This window comes from Bombina bombina, chromosome 1, assembly GCF_027579735.1.
Source record: "Bombina bombina isolate aBomBom1 chromosome 1, aBomBom1.pri, whole genome shotgun sequence".
NCBI lineage: Eukaryota > Metazoa > Chordata > Amphibia > Anura > Bombinatoridae > Bombina > Bombina bombina.
In genome coordinates this window covers 1397751636-1397777342 of record NC_069499.1, presented here as the reverse complement: position 1 = coordinate 1397777342, position 25707 = coordinate 1397751636, and the positions used below count along the sequence as shown (strand labels likewise).

General features: G+C 36.6%; 2 protein-coding genes across 3 annotated transcripts in view; one reads left to right on the top strand and one right to left on the bottom strand.

The window, feature by feature from the left end:
• Positions 1-426: 426 nt before the first annotated feature.
• SCNM1 (sodium channel modifier 1) lies at positions 427-13404 on the bottom strand. Of its 2 annotated transcripts, none has more exons than XM_053704973.1 (8): positions 13274-13404; positions 11191-11261; positions 10464-10552; positions 5516-5613; positions 3991-4085; positions 3119-3288; positions 2842-2980; positions 427-2587 (listed from the first exon to the last, which is right to left on the bottom strand). In XM_053704973.1, the coding sequence occupies exons 1-8, from the start codon at positions 13322-13324 to the stop codon at positions 2227-2229; spliced, it is 1074 nt and encodes a 357-aa protein (XP_053560948.1). In that variant the 5' UTR covers positions 13325-13404; the 3' UTR covers positions 427-2226. The 2 variants fall into 2 exon arrangements, with proteins under 2 accessions (XP_053560948.1, XP_053560955.1); XM_053704980.1 differs by having other exon boundaries at positions 427-917; positions 13274-13399.
• The window catches only part of LYSMD1 (LysM domain containing 1), a 65195-nt gene continuing 52852 nt past the window's right edge, over positions 13365-25707 (top strand). The window contains exons 1-3 of the mRNA XM_053704986.1: positions 13365-13653; positions 13773-14053; positions 17329-17657. Coding sequence (XP_053560961.1) covers positions 13871-14053; positions 17329-17657 — 512 coding nt within the window. The 5' untranslated portion in view covers positions 13365-13653; positions 13773-13870. The remainder of the gene's footprint in view (positions 13654-13772; positions 14054-17328; positions 17658-25707) is intronic.

The following is a 25707-nucleotide window of genomic DNA, read 5'->3' as shown; positions in this document are numbered from 1 at the left end:
CACTCCAGCTCCCTGAGCTATATGCATGTTCTGGAAATGCAGTGATGGGTCTAGCTGCGCATGCACTTGGGAGCAGGGAGACCAGGTGACCTGGTAAGAGCACATACACTGGGAGTTAATAAAATTAACACAGGAGCACAGTGGAGCTGTAGGAGGTGGATGATTGATTTTAAACAACTGCATTGATCATTATATATTCTTCTAAAAAGGCAGTTTACTTATTATAGGGGCCAGGCTACATAAACTTAATGATAACAGAAGAATTGATAATATATAGTAGCAAGCTACACACTCTAGGATTATTTGTATTAGGGATGGCTTTTTCTCATTTCTTATGCAGTGTATGTCAGATAACACCCTAAAAAGAGGTCAGAAATGACAGTACTGCTTTAATATAGGCATGCAGGATACAAGGGGAGTCAGAAATAGCTTTCAAACATTTTATAAACAGACTCACAAAACAACTAAAAAGACATAAAAATAATTAAATAGATGCAGAGAAAAAAAAAAAAACTTTTGTTGTGTAGCGCCCTCTGGCTGGTGTGAGGGAGAATTACACACTATAGGATGCCCGTCCTTTTTCTTCTCAACTTTCAGTTGGTGCTTGGTCTTGGGTTTATAGAGGTATTGTTGAGTAGCACTTCTATAAGGTGTTACCTTCTTTCTTGATGCTGTAATTTAATTCTTACATTATTGCTTCATTCTGTGGTGCCAACACAGTCCATAATTTAAAACTATGTCCACTATATAAAGCTGAACATTAGATTTAAACTCCATCTCAGTTCCAGCTGAGACATAAAATGCTTAGTTAATGTCAGTTGGGTGGGGGTAGCATTGGAGGCTCTTCTTCATCTGAATCAAACTCAACATTTTCATCCTTTACCCACTTCCCGGTACCATCTGGAATCCACCCAGAGCTGTAGATAAGAAAGACAACAAAGTAGACATCATAAAGTACCCCATAAATTAGCCATGGCCACTAGTTTTTACCTCCTGGTACAAACAGATTACATTATGCTACACAGATCTACATGAAAAGCCATTCCCTGGCTCCAAAAGGTGTAGCTTATCCCTCAGTTTTCTGGCTTTGTAGTAACTCACTGCCACATTTCAGTAAAGTAGCGGAGAACAGAAGCAGCATGTAATTAGAAAGCACCAACTGCAAGAACATCAGTGAAATGCACTGAGCATAATGAACTCGGCTAACAATGAAGTACAATATCTCCCTAAGAACCTGAAGATCAAAACCTCGCCAGCATGGAGAGTAATCTCCTAAAATATATTTATCATTATATTGTAATGTGTGTGTCTCTCCTTCACATACACAACTCTGCATAGACAGATATTTATCAAGCTAAAACGTGCCTTTCTACGATTCTCTGAGGGACCTCGCACCCTATTATTATTATTATCGGTTATTTGTAGAGCGCCAACAGATTCTGCAGAGCCTTAGAATATAATGCTCAGAAACAGTCAAAGATTTTGTGTGATTTCTCTCCATGCCAGCGAGTTTTTGCTCATCAGACACTAATTAGTAATAGGCTCAGTATATTTATAGGCAGAGGATCAGTGTAATATCTGAGTATACCATTGTCTGGAAGGTGTTTAAATAGTTCTCTTTCATATACATAATAGAAAGGTATTGAGTTAAATGTCCTTTCAAAATATGGGAAAAGTTAAACTGTATATAAGCTCCAAGAACAGTGACTACAACTGTAAGAACAAAGAGGTTACACGGTTATGCTCCAAATTGAAAGATTTAAAGGGATAGGAAAGTCAAAAATAAATTTGCATGATTCAGATAGATAATATAATTTTAAGACTTTTAAAATCACTTCTATTTTCAATTGTGCTTTGTTCTTTTGGTATCCCTTGTTGAAAAAGAATAAGCACATATCCTACACTAGTGGGAGCTGCTGCTAATTGGTGCCTGCGCACATTTGTCTTTTGTGACTGGCTGCCAGTAGTGCAATGCTGTTCCTTCAGCAAAGGATAACAAGAGAACGAAGCAAATTTGATAAAGGAAGTAAATTGGAAAGTTGTTTAAAATTATATGTTTTATCCAAATAATGAAATAACAATTTGGGGTTTCCTGTCCCTTTAAGTCCACTTGGTGAGGTTCTCACAATGTGATGCCAGGGACTGCCTTCTTTCCTCTACTGATGTTTCAGACCTACAAAACAGTTCTCCAAGATGAAGTACATAAACCCCACAAAGCCTGTTATTTTATTTTTTGTGCCGGTCTGAAATAAAGCTGAAGGACATCAATTCAATAATGGTGCAGGGGCCTGAGCGGGGAGTTATTTGCAGAGATGGAGGGAAGAAAAAGCCCTTGAAACAGCCGGAAAAAAAACCAAAACAAGCAAGAGCAATAAATGAGGAGGATGCTGAATTCAAGCAGAAGCAGAAAGAAGAGCAGAATAAGCTCGAGGAACTTAAGAAGTCTGGGAAGAAATAATTGGAAAACCTGCAACCTAACATGGAGGTTGATGAAGATGTTGGTTTAGCCGCTGAGTTGGACAATGAGAAATTCCCTGGTTTTATAGATACTTGTATCTCTTTGTGTTCAGCAATAATATCATTTTTGCTGCATTTAAAAAAAAAAAAATAAAAAAAAAAAAATTAAGTAGATAAAGCTGTGACCAGTTTTAATTACACAGATTTTCCCCACCACACTCCTTTTACTCATATTTCATCCATATCTTATTCCAGGGACCAGGTATAAAAGTCTTACAGACCTATGCTAATCCCTGGACCAGCCACTGACAATCAATGAGCATAAGTGCAGCCAATCACTGGATGACTATGGTCTGAGTACATTCATATCCCAGCAGTATGTACCTCTTGAGTAGTAAGTGGTGCTGTAGAACACGATCTCTATCTGGGTCAGCACAGCTGTTACCTTCCTGACCTTGAACGTCTGCTCCTTTTTTATCTCTGCTGCTTTTCTTGCTCTTTGAGGTCTTCTCCTTCCAGGCACCTGGGTACGGTAAACATATCTCCAGAAACCCATATAAGAATTATTTGTTTTCCATCAACTGAAGATTGCTACCTATATTCTAGTTAACAACATATCTAACAAACATAACCCAGAATCACACTATTTCTTGTTACCGACCTGAAACTTTCTCTCTTTGGTCTGAAAATACTGGTTTTGGTGTAGTTTGAGGTGTAACCGAGTTGTTATCTGTAGGGTGGCTGGGATCTTGGTTTTCTGAAAAACTTGATAAAGGGGCAGAAGGCACATCTAGGTTAGGTGACCTCACTTTCCCACTGCCAAGAGAAGATCTGGAAAAACAGTACAAGATGAGATGTTATTGCCAACTTTTATGCTGCAGACAAAAAAAAAAACCAACCCAAAAAAAAAATAGACTCTTTAGCTACTGGGCCCACACAGAGGAACTAAACTGTTGCAAATGCTCCACAATAACATATAGGTGGTAATTGCAGGGACTATTTGGTAGAAAACGACTTTACAGATGGGCGACAGCTTTCAGAGAAGGAGCAACATAAGTCAATATAAGAGCATTCACAAGACTAAACTGCAACAAGAATACAAGCTCAACAAGCGAACAAGTGTTGATGTTTTATACTTGGTATGAGAAGGATATCCTGGGAGTAACCATGGAATTTCAGAGATTCACTCAGCACCTCTTACATAAATACCGGTAGAAAATTTGAATACTTTTGTATACATAGTACCTTGAGACAGATAGTACAGTACTGTACTCAGAAAACGTAATATTTGCTGTTTTAAATAAATATAGGCTATTATTTGCAGTTTAGAATACAAACAAACCAAAGACACAGACAGCGAAGAGTATGACTTATAGGCAGGGAGAAATAATTTTTGACAATTGTATTTAAAAAAATATTCATTAAAAAGATTGGATCTTAGAATAAATTTGGATTTTGGAATTCTGGATTTGGGAACATGTATAGTTATAAGACCCCAAGTAGAGTCTTAATTATACCCTCAGTTTTTTTTACCTTTTTCGGGAACAACAACTATTGTATGGAGCAGCTTTCAGCAAAGCATTATGGGTGATCTTCCTGGTTTCTGTTAATAAGGGTGCAGGAACAGCCTTGGGTTGTAAGAAAAAAGGAGGAAAAGCATGTGAGAATATACTAGCGTTTACTTTAAAAGCTATTTTAAACACTGTAGATCATAACTATTACATGGGGCTCCTCTGCCAAAACTTCTGAAAACAGAGCTGGTGATAAAGTACAGGTAGAAAACCCTTTATCCAAACTGCTTGGGACCTGAAAAGGTTTGGATTTCGGAATAGTTTGGCTATTGGAATATTTGCATCTTTAAAAAGGGTCAGTTTGGAGAGAAGGATGCAACCAAGTGTAAGCAACTATATGCTTTATACATGCAACCCAAAAGGTAGTTGGATATAATTTTAGTACTTTTGTATACATAGTACCTTGAGACAGATTGTACAGTACTGTAATCAGAAAGCGTAATATTTGTTGTTTTAAATAAATATAGGCTATTATTTGCAGTTTAGAATACAAAACCAACAAACAAACCAAAGGCATGACATAGAAGATTGTGACTTACAGGTGTGGAAAAAAAGATTGGTTTTATTTTTTATATATTTTTTTTATTTATTTTTTTACATATTAATGAAAAAGTTTGGATTTCAAAATAAGTTTGATTATGGAATTCCGGATTTGGGGATTTGTACCTGTATTTTCATGTCACAGCATCTAAAGTTACAGAGGTGTCAACAGTATGATGTAGCTGTACTTCAGCAAGTCACTTAAAGGGACAGTCTAGTACAAAATAAATTTTAATGATTCAGATAGGGCATGTAATTTTAAACAACTTTCCAATGTACTTTTATCACCAATTTCGCTTTGTTCCCTTGGTATTCTTAGTTGGAAGCTAAACCTAGGTAGGCTCAAATGCTAATTTCTTAGACATTGAAGGCCGCCTCTTCTTATCTGAATGTATTTTGACAGTTTTTTTCCACTAGAGGACGTTAGTTCATGTGTGTCATATATAGATAACAGTGTGCTCATGCACGTGGAGTTACCTAGAAGTGAGCACCCATTGGCTAAAATGCAAGTCTGTAAAAAGATCTGAAATAAGGGGGCAGTTTGCAGAGGCTTAGATACAAGGTAATCCCAAAGGTAAAAAGTATATTAATATAACAGTATTGGTTATGCAAAACTGGGGAATGGGTAATAAAGGGATTTTCTATCTTTTAAAATAATAACAATTCTGGTGAAGACTGTCCCTTTAATAATAAGTGCCACGTGCGTATTGGCAGGTGCATATTAGCTTTTTAGTAAGCATGCTCTGTATATAGCCCAGGGAGCACACTTTACAGTCAGTGTTGGTACAAGTGCAGAGATTGGACCCATGTCTTTTATAATACGGTTGTTTTTTAAGCAACAACAATTGATGTCACTTTAGACATAGCACTGCAATAAGTGGCAAACGCATCTAACATAAATGGGAGAACCATGTTAGTTATAGTTCCTGGTTTTTGATATACTGTACCTGCTCTCCTGTCTCCTCTGCTCTTACAAACGCTTGATGCTGGCGTTTCTGGATCTCATTTTCATGTTCCGTTTTCCTACCATAAAATTTCTGCAGGCCTGTAGAGATAAGGAAGATTTCAGGAGGCAAATGTATTGTAAATTCTCTGTATCCAGAAATACATTTCAAGAGCATTATTACGCAGTCATTGACGTACAGAACTGGGGAATACTGTAGTGGATGTAAACATGAAGTTTAGCAATTCCCAATATAAAGCTTCCAGACCATTTTTAATGATAATTCTGTATCAACTTCCTGGAGAAAGGATTTGGGGACAAAAAAACAACAACATATCATTTAAAAACAAAATAAAAATATTATATCTAAGTTCTTTTCGATTCTTTGGATCTGTGTCTTTATGCATAAGATACAGGAACAACACATTCATTTCTTGTGTGATAGCTTACTGGCTATATGTTCCATAATATTAACTATTATGTAATCTAACATTTTAAAATTTTAGAACTTGACAGGCCTTACTTTAATGGGCAATATGCACTAAATACATGCTAGACAGACTATATTAGATATAAACTAGATATAAATATTAGATGTAAAAATAAGCATAAAATGTTAGTGTCCATGGGTACCTTATGCAGTAAACTAGGTTTCCTTCTCTGATGAGACCAATCAGGGACAACTAGGAATGAGTCACTAGAATGTAACATCAATGTAGGGGTGGACAGGAAGTATATTCTACATGTGATGATTTTGTGGACTTTCACTATTATTTAAAAGAATTATATTACAATAGCAATATCTGCTCTACAATTAGGTTTAACAACTTATAATTGGAGGGGCACTGTCTGCACTAGAACAGGGTATAACAAAATAATGAAACGAAAATTATCAATCCTAGGATTGATGGATTGTACACCTATATAGCACTCATTCCCTAATTGATAGTGGCAAAAATTGGACAAGATCTGTGTCTCCTAGGAGGAGAGTGTGCATGGGGATGTAATTAAAATATAACCTTTATTGGTAATTTTTAAAATACAAGGCAACAAACACAATTAACATACATACTTTATTAAAAACACAGGTTTGGGTCTTTGAAAGTTTTATCCGTTATTCACGGAATACCTTATGTGGTTATGGTATATATTAGAAATCACTTGAGTTTCAAGTCTCAGTAATTGTATAATATATTAATATATTTAGAGCTTACATCCAGTGGAGCTGTTTGGTTATGATATTTACTCTAATATTATATATGTGGTCTGTGACTCACCATTGAATTCAAATTATAATATTAGAGGTATTAACATAAATATCCCATAGTATCACCAAAGTTTGTTATTAATGCTTATAGTATTGCATAGAATATGTGTCTTAGTGAGACAATAACAGATTTCCTTGTAGTTGTATTCTTTGTGTTATATATAGGTACATATATCTTAGTATACTGTTAGTGGAGATATATGCAGGATGCTATTTTAAATAGCCTCCTAGCTATTTAGAGACAAAGAGTACTGTCTGTATGGAGTATAGTAACACTGGTCAGTGAGTTAACACATTAACCCCTGTAAGGTATTTTATTCGTATATTTATCAATACTTATGTATACAGGAGCATTATGCTTGTACCGCTGTGCAGAGATTGGTTATGTTGCTAAAATTCCATTGAATTTTTAAAGTTGATAGTATGTACTATACTTGTTGTAATAGCAACAAATTAAGTAACATTGTAACTCTGTTGGATTGTTAATGTGTTTATTTACATGGGGAATGTTACTTCCATTATATATATAAAGGCATTACTTGGCGGGCTTGGATCTTTAATAATATTGATAACACGCTTTCAATATAAGTTTACAAGAGAGAATTTTATAATGATATTCTCACCATTTGTTATTCTGATAATTAATGTTGAAATCTTACAATGTAGGAGTTATGGCAATCATATGAGTATGTTGTAATGCTACAATAAAGTGGCTGCTCTTAGTGACTTCGCTACGCTCTTAGTTTATATCAGATATTGCTTAGTAATAGAAACTAGTTGAATCGTATTGTCCACTTAGGCATAGAAGGTCATTAGCGGCATTGTGACGAGAACTCACTGAGTACTTGCGGTATTATCTGTATAGTTAAATCTCTATATTAATAACCGCTTGCTGAATCCACGCTATAGATACTGGTTAGATTTAAAATAATTCACTGAGTATTTGCGATATTATATCAATATTTGATGCATCACAACAATAACCGCCTACAATATCTGCACTCCTTGCGATAATATATCTGTATTAGATGTGCCACCTTACTAATCGCTTACTAAATCCAAGGCTGTAAATGCCGGTTAGGCTTAAGGTGCTTCACTAAGTATTTGCGGTGTTATATGTGTATTCAAAGCTCCATATTAGTAACCGCTCGCTGATTCTAAGCTTCTAATGTCGGTTAGACTTAATATATTACTACTGAGTTAAATCTCATTTTCGAGTAAGTTTACTTAATATTGTGCACAACCACAATAGTTATATATAATAAAGACCTCTGTTCCTGCTTATTAAAAAAAGGCTGACTGGCATTCTACAAACAATTCCCTAACATGTTTCGCCACTAACGTGGCTTTTTCAAAGGGTACGGCGCGGCCAAATAGGTGTCTATTTATTGGCTAGCACTGCTCCTCCTATTGGACGTTTTTAACAAATCAGATGGTTCCTTACGAGGGACCAATCATTGAATGAGAGACAGCCTATGTGTGTTGGAAAAGAAATATCATTGGGTACGGCTGCCCCTTCATTCTTGTATTATGTGTAGATTCCAGATCTCAATGTAATCTTTCAATGGAAAAAATATGCACATCTTTATTCAATGAAAGGGGGAAGAAGGAGAATATTTAAGAAGGATAAAACCTTCTAATATTTATTGAATTATTCTTTGAAATAAAAGTTCGCAAAGAATATTATTTGTGATTATCATTTGTGTTTTTTATTAGTTTCAATATACCAATGACAGGATGTATTACTGGCAGATTATCCACCGGTATGAATTGATCAGTTTGTAGTATAGAGATGGATACAGAGAAACGGGCAAAGAGGATTTTTTATCTAGATATGTGTTATAATGGGTTATAATTTGGAGCTGAAATCTCTTTATCTTGGAAGAGAAATATATATGCACCTGACTGGATTAAAGTGAAAAAATATCCTGAATGAACATAAAAAGCAATAAAATTAAAAAATAGCGGTTATTAATATAGAGATTTAACTATACAGATAATACCGCAAGTACTCAGTGAGTTCTCGTCACAATGCCGCTAATGACCTTCTATGCCTAAGTGGACAATACGATTCAACTAGTTTCTATTACTAAGCAATATCTGATATAAACTAAGAGCGTAGCGAAGTCACTAAGAGCAGCCACTTTATTGTAGCATTACAACATACTCATATGATTGCCATAACTCCTACATTGTAAGATTTCAACATTAATTATCAGAATAACAAATGGTGAGAATATCATTATAAAATTCTCTCTTGTAAACTTATATTGAAAGCGTGTTATCAATATTATTAAAGATCCAAGCCCGCCAAGTAATGCCTTTATATATATAATGGAAGTAACATTCCCCATGTAAATAAACACATTAACAATCCAACAGAGTTACAATGTTACTTAATTTGTTGCTATTACAACAAGTATAGTACATACTATCAACTTTAAAAATTCAATGGAATTTTAGCAACATAACCAATCTCTGCACAGCGGTACAAGCATAATGCTCCTGTATACATAAGTATTGATAAATATACGAATAAAATACCTTACAGGGGTTAATGTGTTAACTCACTGACCAGTGTTACTATACTCCATACAGACAGTACTCTTTGTCTCTAAATAGCTAGGAGGCTATTTAAAATAGCATCCTGCATATATCTCCACTAACAGTATACTAAGATATATGTACCTATATATAACACAAAGAATACAACTACAAGGAAATCTGTTATTGTCTCACTAAGACACATATTCTATGCAATACTATAAGCATTAATAACAAACTTTGGTGATACTATGGGATATTTATGTTAATACCTCTAATATTATAATTTGAATTCAATGGTGAGTCACAGACCACATATATAATATTAGAGTAAATATCATAACCAAACAGCTCCACTGGATGTAAGCTCTAAATATATTAATATATTATACAATTACTGAGACTTGAAACTCAAGTGATTTCTAATATATACCATAACCACATAAGGTATTCCGTGAATAACGGATAAAACTTTCAAAGACCCAAACCTGTGTTTTTAATAAAGTATGTATGTTAATTGTGTTTGTTGCCTTGTATTTTAAAAATTACCAATAAAGGTTATATTTTAATTACATCCCCATGCACACTCTCCTCCTAGGAGACACAGATCTTGTCCAATTTTTGCCACTATCAATTAGGGAATGAGTGCTATATAGGTGTACAATCCATCAATCCTAGGATTGATAATTTTCGTTTCACAAAACAAGTACACAGCACCTCAGCCATCTTTTTGTAACCAAATATATCTGGACTGATACCTATATCTTATTACCAGATCCAGAGACAAATAGGCTACCCTAAGTTGTAAATTTAAGCAGTGCCATTAGTACCCCCCTTTTTCTTTATAACAAAATAATGCCATACATTGTTTTGCCCACAGCTTTTTAGAAATAAAATTACTTAAAAAGGGAAGAAAATAAATAATGAAAGTTTTTTTTTTACTACACATAATAAAAACATTTTACATTACAATGTTAAGGTTTTAAATGTCTCTTTAAAAACATTTTGTTTGAAACATAAGGAGCACATTTGAATAACACAACTCATCTATTTAACCTTTACATTGCAGTAAACATAATCTTGTTCCAAAATCTACAAATGAAACTAAAACCGTATAATAAACATGTGGCTGTTTACTCACTGGTTAGATGCTTCTTTCCATTCCTATGCACAGAAAGCATATCAATGGTATCAAACACAGGCCTGTGGGCACACACAGCACAGGCAAACCTGATAAAAAAACAAGAACAACATGGCAGCTCATATGTGGTCCATGAGGAACGAAGTGTGTGTTGGTGAATTGGTGAACATGCTGCAGATGCATGTGATTCTGTTAAAGGGATAGTAAAGTCCAAACTTTCATGATTCAGATAGGGCATGTCATTTTAAACTACTTTCTAATTTACTTTTATCATCAAATTTGCTTTGTTCTCTTGGTATTCTTAGTTAAAACTAAACCTAGGTAGGCTTATATGCTAATTTCTAACCACTTAAAGGCCGCCTCTTATCTTAATGCATTTTACAATTTTTCACAGCTAGAGGGTGTTAGTTCATGTGCTTCATATAGATAATATTGTGCACTGCTCATGCACGTACAGTTATTTAAGAGTCAGCACTAATTGCTTGAAATGCAAGTCTGTCAAAAGAACTGAGATAAGCGGGCAGTCAGCAGAAGCTTAGGTACAAGGTAATTACAAAGATAAAAAGTATATTTCTATAACAGTGTTGGTTATGCAAAACTGGGGAATGGTAAGTCTATCTTTTTAAACAATAACATTTTTGGTGTTTACTATCCCTTTAATTTAAAAGGCAGAGGAATGTGCTATAAAGTTAATAAACATTTATCTTATAAGGAACAAAGGTTTTACCTGCCATTCTTTAAAAGCAAGGCCTCGTCCTCAGGAATGTAGCTTGCTAGAAGATCTGCAACTCTCCTTTTCTGAATTGAGAAAAGACAAATACACTTCTGTAAAAAATATTTTACAAACATTATCAAGTTATTAAATGCAACTCGCATAAAATGATATTCTTGAAAAGTGAACTGACATAAACTAAAGCAACAAATTAGGCATAGACAAGATGGCATTTTAACAGTTGCACAGCTAGGATACTAGACTACTACTGCTGATTGGTTCACTAGCGCTAACGAAGTACAGCATCTAATTTTTTTTTTCTACTTCTGCTGTTCTATAAAGTCCTCATTTCATCAGCAGATGCATACCTTGTGCTCTTAAATGAGATGCGCATGTGTTTGCTTAGATACAGCAAAATGGATGACCAGACTTTCACTGCTAAATGCACATGCGAGTGCCCACAGATTAAAATGTGCATGAGGAGAATAAGGAGAACCCTTTATTTAAATATTCTAATTAGACGTCCGTGCTGCAGCCCCATTGAATGAAGGGACAGCATACATTGTTTAACTCCAGCCTACATTTATGAGCGGTCGTTGAGGCCGTTTAGATGGGAGCATAAAATAAAATGTTATTAAAGATTCAAGCTTCATTTCAAAGGTCAGAGTAAGTAGGTTTAACCCTTTGAAACATAAACTAAGTGATTATGCATTTTTTATAAATTTAAAAAAGTAAAGTTTTCTAACCCTTTAATTGTGAACAGCTGTTAATGAGTTTGTTCACTGCTCTAAGCAATCACTGTATAGAAGCTGAGTCAGACTATGGGCCCAATGATCTAAACCTTGCAATTTCAGACATGTTTTTCTCGCCAACCCTTGCTGGGGCTGCCCTGGTGGAATTATCATAAAAAGGGGGCAGGCCCTGCAAGTAGCAAGATGTCTCCTATTGATGGAGCTCCTAAGTGATGGAGCTCGCTGGAAAGAAAAACTTTGCGCCATGTAACGATGCTAGCACTGAAAAAATTAAATCCTGTATCCAATATATACCACCTCTCACTGCTTTCTGCATATAGCATCTTGAAATTACCTATATTTTCATTGAGCTACGGAATTTTGCGGCGCTATACAAATAAATGATAATAATATGCAGAAAGGACCTCAAGACCTGGCTCTTCGACTGAACTGCAGCAACCCCAAGCGCCTTGAGACCCTTATGATTGAGTAGCCGCGCTTTAAAAAAAAAAAAAAAGATATTTTCAGTGTTTTGAGAAAAGGTTGCCATCTTTTACTTGGCACTGGACACTGTCTGTCTGTCACCTAAGCCCCCCTCATGATTTTTACGACACCTCCTCCACTCCCTGCACTCAGACCTCTGTAACACTTTCTGTCTTTTTAGCTATCCTTTGTTTTAAGATATAATCTGTAAATTCCATTGAATTGGTCAGTATTGCTTCAGACTTGAGAAAAGAAGGAACTCTTCCGAAAGCTTGTCTACTTATAAATGTATAGTTAGTGCAATAAAAAAGTATCATTGCTCAATGCAATACTCTTGTTATTTTGATATCTATCTATATACTATATATATATATATATATATATATATATATATATATATATATATATATATATATATATATATATATATATATATATATATATATATATATATTATAGTTCTTGTGTTTGTTTCTAAGATTGGATAAAGCGAATATGAAGCAAGCAAAATGCATCCCGGAAACTATTAATGTCAGAGTCTTACACACAGAAAAGGGATGGCCTTTGACGTAAATGGGGCAACTCCTACTTTTACACTGGTGTGTTACATACGTACGTATTACGTACTAAAAACTATATCGAAGACTGAGCTGAGCCAGCTCTGCAAGGAATGTTATGATTGTAGTTTCCCAAAAGTGAGAGCTGCCAGTCCACCATAGTGCCATAAACGTACTTATCAGAGGTAAAGCATGCATGTATAAAGATATTTAGGACACTGGTTTCTGTCCCACTTCCCCGTATCTAGCTTTCTGCAACAAAACCTTCCAGTAAATTAATAGTCACTACTGTGAGGCCTATACTACCACAACAACTCATTCTCACACCTTCAGTACGTTCAGCTGGCTGCTGTCATCACCATCTCGTTTAAACGACATCTCGATCCTCCTTATAGAAATAGTTCCGTCCGAAGAACCAAACGGCCACCATACTCTTGAAGCAAGGGCTCATGGATATAGTAGTCTTTCCCTCCCCTACACTGACAAAGCGTTCTGCAGGCCACGGGTAGTGGATGTCGGGACATGTAGTTTCGTGTAGCAACTTGGTGTACCGTTGCTGATGCTAGGGAACTACATTTTCCAGACTCTTTTGCGGCTGTCATTCCTGGACAGCGGCTGTTGGCTGCATTGTTTTGACATGCCCATGCCCTGGAGCTAGATGCTAATGGGACACGGTTATGTACAGGAGAGGAAAGACCCGAAGCTTGGTAAGTAGGAACTTGGACTGTGTTTTCTGCAGGGCTGTCTGGGAAATCTCCCTCTGTCATGTGATCAGAAGAAAAATAATAATTTCACTTTGCTTTTCATCTTATAATTGAATTTTCAGAAGCACAAGGAGAGTGCAGCATGTGACAGAGTCTAAGAGCAGAGGCTTTGTAAAGTCCCCTAAACCAGGCCAGTGAGTGGAAGTGCTGCAAGAGTGCCATGGCATTTGTCCCTGGACAAAAAAACAACTCAGGGGGCCCAGGACTCCTCTGTGGTGCCAGAGCTCGCTCCTATGGCAGTGTGGTCCAGTCTTCATATTCACCGGCCAGAATAAAGAAAGTGGAACATCATGTCCAGCCTGGGGATACGCTACAAGGCTTGGCACTAAAATATGGTGTCACTGTGAGTAAATTATTTTAGTTAAACGTCTAAAGCAATTTTACATGAATTTTCATGACACTAGGCAGCAGTTTGAGTGGTATCACTGTCTTATAACTAAATATGCATGTAATGTACACATGGATGTAGTGTAAGGAGAATTTTAAAAAGTTGTTACTATAAATAAAAAGCTTTTAATCATTCTCTTTTTGAATTAAATATTGTTGCAGTGACTTGAATAAATAATTGTATAACCTTACCTGCTACATGTTTTTAGAATTAGGATAATTCATATTAAAGGGCAATTCTAATTAAAAAAAAAAAAACGTGATATGCTCTAATTGGTTGGAGCATGTAATATTTGTGGGATTTTGTTCCATGCTGCTGAGTTTTTGATTATTGGGCCTGTACAAGTTATTATTTTCATTAGAATGTCCCTTTAATTATTGATATTGCTACCTGCCACTTCTAATATTCTGGAAAATTTCTAAGCTTATGCTTTCATAACAGTAAAGGGGCTTGCAATCCAAAATACAAATGGGGTATCAGGGTCTAGTGTATTCTTTTTAATAACCAAATGCTTATAAAAATAAAAATAAAAACCTTGTCTGTGTTTTCTTTTATATTTTAAGCTCATTGCTGTCTGCACTCTTCTTGTAATATTCTGGGAGCATATGAAGTTAAGCACATAGAATGAAGTATGTTTTTTTATTATAAATGTACACGTGAAATTGAAATAATATATTGGTGCTAATAGCCTTATAAAATAAAAAAAAAAATATATATATATATATATATATAAATAAAATGTTTCTAGTAAAAGTTCTAACTGGTTTTCAGCAGCATACACACATATGCTGCGAGGGCCAGTGTACATATTTTCAATACTATGCCTGCTCAGAGAGCTGATGTTGGTGTGTATTGTGCCAGTAAATACTTAATTTGTATCATACAAGCCACTGCTGACTCTGACTAGGTGTGGTGTTTGAATGCTGGTGCACGAGCCCTCAAAACATTTTACTAAATGCAAAAGTGCTTCTATTTAAAATTTGAAATGCACCACCCATGCACAGTTCAATTTTGACATTTCTGCAACTTTAATTGCATTTTGTGTTGTAAACAGGCTGTTAAAGTATTATTTTGCAACTTCTCTTTCTCATGAATGTATTTCTTCAAAAACCACATCTTCTGTCTCTTTCTGTTTTCATGGGTCCTCTGTGCTTTGTTTACCATTTTTTCTTTACCTTTTTCCTATTTCTCTCTCACTGACCTTGAGTTACTAAGAATGGTGAGGTAGATCTATTTTATTAATGAGCAGATTTACTTACACATGTGGTAGCTTTCTAAATCTTAGTAAACCATCTACCTAGGATAATATAGCAGTCTCCATGGAGTGTTTCTTACAAATATAGAAACGATGCATCTCACTTAATAAATTGTACATTCAAAATTATCATAGAAGTTCAGACAAAAGGTCCATTAATTCCAAATCCTATAACTTTGTAAGTAAGGCGTCAGCAGGCAAGTCATTAATATCATGGTGGATGCAATTAGTGGAGTGGGGCCACATTGTTGGAGGGGGTTTGTGGGAAAAAAACACTCTATCAGGATGTGGGATAAACTCACAATTCCCACTTGGGAGGTGAAGGGGGGCAGCAGATATGACCCTTCTTTTATAGGAGATTACATTTAGAAGCATATAACAATTACCAACAATGGGGTTGGTATGAGGTGGTAGGGGTTCACATACGGGAGGGGTGAGCAGATCTGGCTTAACTTAAAGGACCAGTGGCTGAATGGATTGGGTTCACAAGAAACCCTAATCAATTCATTAATTAATGCATTCTATATTGCCAGTAGGATTCCCATGGTTCCCAAATGAGGCAAAAGGTGTCAATTTGTTGTGTGGAGATCTCTTTCTCTCTCCCTCTGTCTTTTTATTGTCTTGCTTTTTTAGCTCAGTGGTCCAAGATAATCAGGTTAATATATTATAACATTTATAATTAATGGTGTATTTTTTTATTTATTTAATAAACTGGGCAGGCAAAACAAAAAATCTGTCTGTAGGTCACAGGAGTCACAGGATTTGTATCACTGGCTGATTTTACTCACAATATTTAGTAACTAGGAGAAGTTCTATAGTATGGCATTTAAATTGCTCTAATGCATATCTATACACCATAGCCAATAACAATAAATAAGGAATTTTGACTTGGATGTGTTTTCTCTTCTTTGGATTTGGTGAAAGGTGTGACTTTAAAGAGACATTATACACTCATTTTTTCTTTGCATAAATGTTTTGTAGATGATCTATTTATATAGCCCATAAAGTTTTTTTTTTTTTAAATAAATGTATAGTTTTGCTTATTTTTAAATAACATTGCTCTGATTTTCAGACTCCTAACCAAGCCCCAAAGTTTTATGTGAATACCGTCAGCTACTTTCTCCAGCTTGCTCCTGTTTGTGTAAAGGGTCTTTTCATATGCAGGGGAGGGGGGAGTGTCTTATTTACCACTTGCAGTGGGCTTTCCAGCTACCTTTTCAACAGAACCAAACTGTCAGCTTCTAAGTAAGTTTTTAAACAGTTTTATACTGGATTTTTATATCAGTATCTGTGCATCTTATTCTTTATAGTAGTGTCTATTACATGCAGTTATATGAAAATGGGTGCTCTGACAAAATGCAGAAAGACATTTGGCAGACGGACATTTGGCCGACGGACATTTGGCTGACAGACAGAAAGCTAAAGAATGTTCCGATTTCGGCCGAGGGCAGATACGTTCCAGAGTGCTCTGTTCTAATCAGAGCCTCGGGTGCCGCAACTGCCTCTGGGAACCTTACCATGGGTCCCAGACCGCACGTTTTGTAATTCTCTGTCTGGGAAACTATCTATCTATCTATCTATCTATCTATCTATCTATCAAATCTATCTATTTATCTATCAAATCTATCTATCGTATCTATCAAATGTATCTATTGCATCTATTGATCTATCTATCTAATCTATGTATCTATCTATCAAATCAATCTATCTCGTGGCCGGACTGTTATGTGACAGCCACTTGTGTTTCGGCCAAATGTCCGTCGGCCAAGTGTCCGTCGGCTAAAAGTCCGGCCACGATGAAAATGAGTGTATACTGTCCCTTTAAGTAAAAGGGTTACTTCAGGTCAGGGGATGACACATTTATAACAAACTTTGATTTTGGAGCCATAGCTTCCTTGCTCCCAGGATTTGCCAAGCTCTGCTTTATTCTTCATTTTTTCCCAGTTAATATATTCTGAACTGTGTTTATCCACAGATGGAGCAGATAAAACGAGCAAATAGACTGTACACAAATGACTCAATATTTCTCAAGAAATCTCTCTGCATCCCAATTCTCGTTGACCAGCCTGAGCTCTCCAATGGGATGGAATCGCACCCAGGGTCAGGACAAGAGCGACTGAAAGAGGAAGAAACAATAACCCAACCAGAGAAAGGTGACAGAGAAAAAATCCAACATCACAGCAGCTCGGTTTCGACAAGTCAAAAGAAAGAGATTTCAGCTAGCGACTACCTGAACAAACTGGACACTAAAATCCGGGTGTCCAAAAGAGCTGCAGTTAAGAAGTTGCGGGAGGGAGAAAGCATGTGAGTATAGTCAAATGTAAAGACAAAATGTGGATATGAAAACATTTCTGATCTACTTCTGTTCTCTATTTACTTTGTTCTCTTAGTATCCTTTGTTAAAAAACTTAGGTAGGCAGGCTCAGTAGCGTGCACATTTTTGGAGCACTTCAATTTTGCAAGAATGCTTTTAACAGTGTTATTGTTGTCGTCTAGTGCACAAAAGCATTCTTACAAAACTGCTGCTATATAGGCAATCTCTTCAACAAGGAAAAATAATTTTAATAATTAATTATAATAAATATGTTCTAAACATAACATTTTGCCAGCCGGTGGGATTATGAAGTAGCTGAAATATTATAACATTTTCTATTATTAATAAATTTTACTTAAAGGAATACTAAACCCAATTATATTTTTTTCATGATTCAGATAGAGCACACAATTTTAAGCAACTTTCTAATTTACTCCTATTATAATTTTTTTCTTCATTCTCTTGCTATCTTTATTTAAAAATGCAGGAATGTAAGGTTTTGAGTCGGCCCATTTCTGGTTCAGCACCTGGGTAGTGCTTGTTGATTGGTTTGCTACATTTAGCCACTAATCAGCAGGGGCTACCTAGGTCCTGATCCAAAAATGGTCCGTCTCCTATGCTTACATTTCTGCTTTTTCAAATAAAGATAGCAAGAGAATGAATACAAATTTATAATAGGTGTAAATTGGAAAGTTGCTTAAAATTGCATGCTCTATCTGAATCATGACAGAAAAAAAATTGGGTTTAGTATCCCTTTAAGCTATTTAAAGCTTAAATTTATTGCATAATTTAATATAAATTGATTTAATGATAATTTATGCAACAATCATGAATAATTTAATATAGGGCTACATTTATTATGCTGCATTCACAGCTTTTTGGGCTATGTGAAGCAGGTTCGCATAACTGATCCTGCTGCCACACATTTAAAGGGACAGTTTACAGTAAAATTGATTTAGGTTAAAAAGATAGATAACGCCTTTACTACCCATTCCCCAGCTTTCCACAACCAACATTGTTAGATTAATATACTTTATAACTTTTACACCTCTAAATGTCTGCCTGTTTCTAAGCCACTATAAACAGCCTCTTAATCACATGTGTTTTTTATTAGCTTTTTACAACAAGAGACTGCTAGTTCATGTGGGCCATATAGATAACACTGTGTTCACGCCCGGGAAGTTATTTAAGAGTTAGCACAACACAGTACTAAATGCAACTCAATAGATAATAAATAAAAAGTCATGTGATCAGGGAGCTGTCAGAAGATTCTTAGATACAAGGTAATCACAGAGGTAAAAAGTGTATTAATATAACTGTGTTGGTTATGCAAAACTGGGGAATGGGTAATAAAGGGATTATCTATCTTTTAAAACAATAAAAATTATATTGTAGACTGTCCCTTTAAGAAGCAGAAACTGCTTCTTTTTTCTCTCTGCCACCTCATAGGTGTTGGATCAATCACCTCAACACTCACTAGTTCAGTGTGATTGACATGTCCTGCTCCAGCGCAATTATTTGCGCCGGAGCAGGGGGCGACATTGCACAAGAAACCTCTTTTGCAATGATACATTTGTTTCCTGGAGATTCCGCCGGCCGCCAACGACATCCTAAGCCACCGCCGGGATGATCATGACTCCCCACTTAAAGCTGCACTCAGGAGCAGGAAGTTTAACACGGAGAGCGCAGCCGGACAGGAGAGAAACCACGCCAGCACACCACTGCTGCCCAGGATGTGAGGAGCACAGGATGGGAGTGGGAGGAGTTTAAAATCGTGGGTTATCATCTGTGACACAGAGTGAAAGATAACAGGTGCTGCCTTATGTGTGTGTGCTGAGGGTGAGAAAGTATGTGGTGAGGAGGGGTTATGATTGAGGGTAAGGGGACTCACCTTATCTGTCATGGAGGGAGGGGGTCTGTGTGTAAGGGGGCTGAGAGGGTGAGGAGGGCTGAGGGGAGGTAGTTACCTGTAGGGTGAGTTGTGGGCACTGTGTGAGGGAAGGAGGCTGAGTGGGTTAAGAGGAGGCAGCCTGTGAGGGTTATGAAGGGGCTGTGTGTGTGTGTGAGGGGGGGGGGGGGGTAAGGAGACATATCTGTCAGGGAGAGAGGATAAGAGTTAAAAATGTAATTTCTTTAAAATGGCACCAAACTTTAAGGGTACAGCTTATTATCAGGAGCGGCCTATACTCGGAACTATATATATATATATATATATATATATATATACACATCTACATGTATATGTACTGTATGTATCTCAATGTTAAAGCCCTAACACCCAAGATCTAATATCTTTTGAGCCTTTATAACTAACTTTTTTTGTCCAATATTTGTTTTGAATCATTTTTATTAGATGTGTTATCATGAGTGTAACAACTATACTTTGTAATGTATTTTTAATGTGTTTTGTACAACTTTTATGTTTTGCAAAACAGTTAACCAGGGCTCTGAAATCGCGTTAATTATTTTAGCGTAAATCGCAATTGCGCTCAAGTGATTGCGTTTACTTTCAACTTGTAATACGATGAGCGCAAACACCCGCAATATATTTTGAAAACAAATATATTATTTTCTTCCTGCAAAAGTAGAAGAGGGTTTTATGTTTAGAGAATAAGTAGAATATAAGGGAAGAGACGTTTGTTGTTGTGCTCTAAGATGAGGACAAATTAGTGTAAATAGTGGAGAAGGTCAGTGTGAGTGTGATTTATTTTCAGATACGCAGCAGTGTAAGAGCATCTTCTGACATAGCACGCAGGTTTAGAATACAGAGGTTGGGGCTTTGTGGCTTTCAAGTGGTGTAGGGTGGGAAGCGCAGCAAGGCTGGGGCAGGGTGGAGACATGTGGTTAAATGTTTAATACACTAAATTAGATTACATAGATTATGTGACTCAGTATTGTAACATAGATATAACAAAGATATAACAACACCTATAACATAGATATAAACACACACACACATACACACACACACACACACACATACATACATACATACATACATACACACACATACACACACACACACACACACACACATAGAATAAAAACTGCTAAATTACAGTTTGCCTTTCTCTCTCACAAAATACAAATCTGTTAACGCAAATAAACAACTTGCTATATAGAAGAGGTAACAACAATAAATAGGAGGCGCCTCATAGTGTTGTATATAAGGACAGTATGAATAATATTGCAGTCAGGAATTTTACACTCACTGCTAATACTGATCTTTTACATGTAGGTGCAATATTATTCATACTAACTTTATATACGACATATATACAACACTATGAGGCTGCTCCTATTTGGTGTTGTTTTTAGATGTGTTTGGTGTGCTCGGCTGCTTTAGTAGTGGACGCCCAAAAGAACTAGTGATCTTCAGATGCAAATAAAACTGTTATTAGACCATTGATCTTTGGTATTACATGCATTCTTTATTGCTGGGGTTAGATACTTTCTAGTAATTGGATCACTTTTGTGTCATTATACAAATGATTAAGAGGCGAGGGCCCCCAAGTACGGTTAAAATTTCTATACAGAAGAGGGGCCAAGTAAAACACAACTCTATGGGGTATTAAAGAGACATGAAACACAAACTTTCCGAATTTTTTTCTATTATCTAATTTGTTTCATTCTCTTTCTCTCTGTGTAGCTAGCTCCCAGTAGTACATTATTGCTCCTTCAGCAAATGGTACCAAGAGAACTGAGCAGATTTTAAAGGTTCTTTAAAATTGTATGGTTTATCTGAATAATGAAGACATTTTGTCCATGTCCCTTTAATGCAACTAATTAACTTGAAAACATTTAGCAACTATTTTGTTAACTACAATTAAATTGTATGTTCCTAAATAAAATGGTTTCCAGTTCAGTTTACAACAGAGCAGCTTCTACGTACGGAAGCTGTGACATCACTAGTGACATCACAGGTTGAATGTTCACGCACATGCACCATTTAATGCTCCTTATTTTCCACCCTGCTTCCAAAATCTCCACCCCCTCCATGACTCTATAACTGTTGATAACTCCATCATTACCCCAACCTCACATGCTTGATGTCTTTGGGTCACACTTGACTCTTATCTTTTTTCACTTGGCTAAATCCTGCTGCTTCCACCTTAAAAACATTGCTAAAATTAGACATTTCCTTACACAAGACACAACTAAGATTTAAATTCACACTCTCATAATTTCCAGCCTTGACTACTGCAACTCCATCCTCTCTGGTCTCCCCACCTGCCGCCTAGCTCCCTTACAATCCATAATGAATGCCTCTGCCAGGCTCATCTTCCTTACACGTCGCTCTTCATCTGCTGCACCTCTCTTCCAATCCCTTCACTGGCTTCCTCTTGCCTCCAGGATCAAACACAAAATTCTCACTCTGACACACAAAGCCCTGCACTGCTCCCCCCTACATCTCAGACCTTGTCTCCAGATACTCTCCCTTCCGTCCCCTTCGCTCCGCTTATGATCTCCTACTCTCCTCCTCTCTTGTTACCTCCTCACATTCCGTTTTCAAGATTTCTCCAGACTGGCTCCCACAACCTACACTAACCTTCCTATTTCCACTGCTATCCCCTTAAACCCCATAGCCAATGGCGTAACTAGAAACCACAGGGCCCAGGTGCAAGAATCTAAGAAGGCCCCCTTAAAAAAAAAAAAAAAAAAAAAAAAAAAGGTGAATTTGATACATTTTTTTTTTTTTTTTTTTACATTTAGCACAGAAAACAAAATGTGAATCAGATTACATGTCTGCAAAAGGAGGTACCCTGTGCCCACAGTCTGTGAGATGCTCTGACCCCCATTACTGTAAATAGTGACACTGTTTAACCCACCAGTACTGTATATAGTGAGTTAGTGACACAGTCTATAATCTGCCGGTGAGATGCCTGGCCTTACCCTACCCGCCCCAGTACTTTATAAAGTGACCACAGTAGTCAGTGACATGGTCCAGCCCCCCCCCGTACTGTATATTAGGGTTGCCACCCGTTCCTTAAAATACAGAACACTTATAAGTTACACATGCTGCAGGGTGTGCAGGGAGGAATATGAATAGTGCTGTCCAGAAACACAATACATGTTCCTCACTGCACACCATGCAGCATGTGCAACTCATAAGTGTCCAGGAAAACCTGGCTGAGGTGGCAACCCTAACTGTATATAGTAGTACTGTATAGTGACACTGTTTCCCCCGCCCCCCTATGCTTTAGTAACAAGGTCTGTAATTTGCTGGTTCCACAAACACATACATGCATGCATAAATAAAAACAGTCACATACACACACACACACACACACACACACACACACACACACACACACACACATAAACACCAATGGGTAAAACAGAACACTAACCCCTGTAGTCAGAGACACTAGTAAAGCATCATGTCACACTCACATGATATCAGTGCAGGCAGTGGCAGGTCAACGTTTGTTCTTGGATTTTTTTTTTTTAAGCTGGGCCCCCACCCTCAGGGGCCCAGTCACAGTTACGACATCTGCACCCCCTTTAGTTTCGTCCCTGCCCATAGCATGTAAGCCTATGAGCCCAGCTGTTTGTAGTTCACCTTCATAAGAGCCGACTACAACAGTGCAACTCTCGGCAGGACCCTCTACCCATTTGATCCCTGTAATTGTTTTTTATATACCACCTATGTTCACAGCGCTGAGGAACCTGTTGGCGCTCTGCAAATACATGATGATGATGATAATAATAATGTTTGCCGAGGCTAAGCTATTTACAGTTGGCTTATGGAAACAATGTATTATTTCTTCTTTTCATTGCATTCTATAGAAGAAACATAAAATTATATCAGGCAAACTCTGCCTCTAGGATGATGGATATGATCATGCTGTCACTCAGCCAGTCCGGCTCTTATGCTACACTCTACTCCTGTCATCTGTTGGACAAACCCTTTTTGTTGATGATATCTGAGTGCTCTTTCTAGGCATATTGCTGCAAATGCCAACCACATTCCATGTCATCCCCAACTTACCTAGGTTAAGGATATGTTGCTTTCTTTGTATATTTAAAGCAAATTTGATTTTCCCTTTTAGCTGTGACATGGGGTCACATGGGAGAATGCAGAAGGAAAGCAGAGACACATTGTGGAAAAGACAATAGTAGCTCTATTTGCTCCATTCATCCCTGAGAAAGGGAAGTGTTCCTACTGTACTTTTCTCTTCTAATCTGAAATAGAATTAGTAGAATCAGGGTGTGGTGTGATGAGTTATTAGATGAATGGACTAGTGTCCCTGTCACATAACTGTATCAGTTTGATTTCTGTGGGTACAGCCAAAAATCCTATGAGGTATTTCTTTTAAATCATACATATATTTGCCCTCACTATTCCCAAGATGACAATTTTAAAGCCATGTGCTTACACTGAGACTAGCTTTACTGATAATTGAAAAGTTAGCCACCTTATTTTAGATCTAGCACCTTTTTTTTTACTGAGAATTCTTTATTGCATTACATGAAAACTGGGGATTTCCACAAGATCCACCCCTTAAAGGGGCATTGAACCCAAATGTCTTCTTTCATGATTCAGGTAGAACATGCGATTTTAAACAACTTTCCAATTTACTTCTATGATCAAATTTGTTTTGTTCTCTGGATATCCTTTTTTTTTTTTTTTTAGAAGGATACCTAGGTAGGCTCTGGAGCTGCTGATTGGTGGCTGCACACATATGCCTCATGTTATTAGCTTTCAGCTAGCTCCAAATAGTGCATTGCTGCTTCTTCGACAAAGGATACCAAAAGGAATGAAGCAAATTACATAAATAGGAAAGTTGTTTACAACTGGTTTTCATGTCCCATTAAGCCAAGCTGAAACTGGGGTTTATGCTTATGCCTGCAGAGGTTAGAGATATAGAGTATCTGTTCCTAAATTAGTTTGGGAATTTTGTACCATTTGATCCCAAATCTTATAACATTATAAACTGAATCAGAATAAGGTGGCTCAGCCAGCCCCTAAGTTTATAGTGCAGAGACTGTCTTCACCTTTTTATTTCTTAAAATTTTAGCGTATATGATATATGTGGCTCTTCATATGTTGGGGAGAGCAGTGTCTCTGGTGATATCCATAAATAAACTATAAAATTTGATTTAGACTGTTGATAATTTTATTCAATCCATAAACCAGACTTAAAGGGCCACTAAACCCAAAATCTTTCTATCATTATTCAGATAGAGAATACAAATTTAAACAACATTACAATTTACTTCTATTATTTATTTTGCTTCATTTTTTAGATATCCTTATTTGAAGAAAAAGCAATGCACATGGGTGAGCCAATCAGGTGAGACTTCTATGTGCAGCAACCAATCAGGAGCTACTGAGCATATCTAGATATGCTTTTCAGCAAAGAATATCAAGAGAATAAAACAAATTAGATAATAGAAGTAAATTAGAAAGATGTTTAAAAATGCATTCTCTTTCTAAATCATGAAAGAAAAAATTTGGGTATCATGGCCCTTTAAAGAAATGTAAACTCAAAAAATATTTTATGCAAACTAACATGTTTCTGAACTTTTAAAAGAGGGGGTTGAATGTCCTATGGATTATAACTTAACTGGCCTCTCAGAATTCAAATGTGAAAATTCTGATTGTTAACTTAAAATCTCAGTTCTAACAGGTTTTATAGTATCATAGATTGCTGCTTCATTAGAATAAGCTCTCTGATTTTGATGCTGCATGTTTTCACCTCAACAAAAAATATTTCTTTCCTAAGATATGGTGAGTCCATGGCTTGAGTAATTACTGTTGGGAATATCACACCTGGCCAACAGGAGGAGCCAAAGAGCACCACAGTTTAACTGCTAAGTATCACTCCCTTACCCACAAGCCTTAGTCATTCTCTTTGTCTTATGTGCATGGAGCAGGTGAAGTTTAGGTGTCTGAAGAAAAGTTTTGATTTAATCTACAAGCAGGTTTTCCTTGCATTTCCTTTTCCACGTCATTCCTTGCATTCGGGTAGTGGTGGCTTTAAAGCAGTAAAGAACTTGTAAAGAGGTACTTACTGCGTTTTCCTAACAATTGCT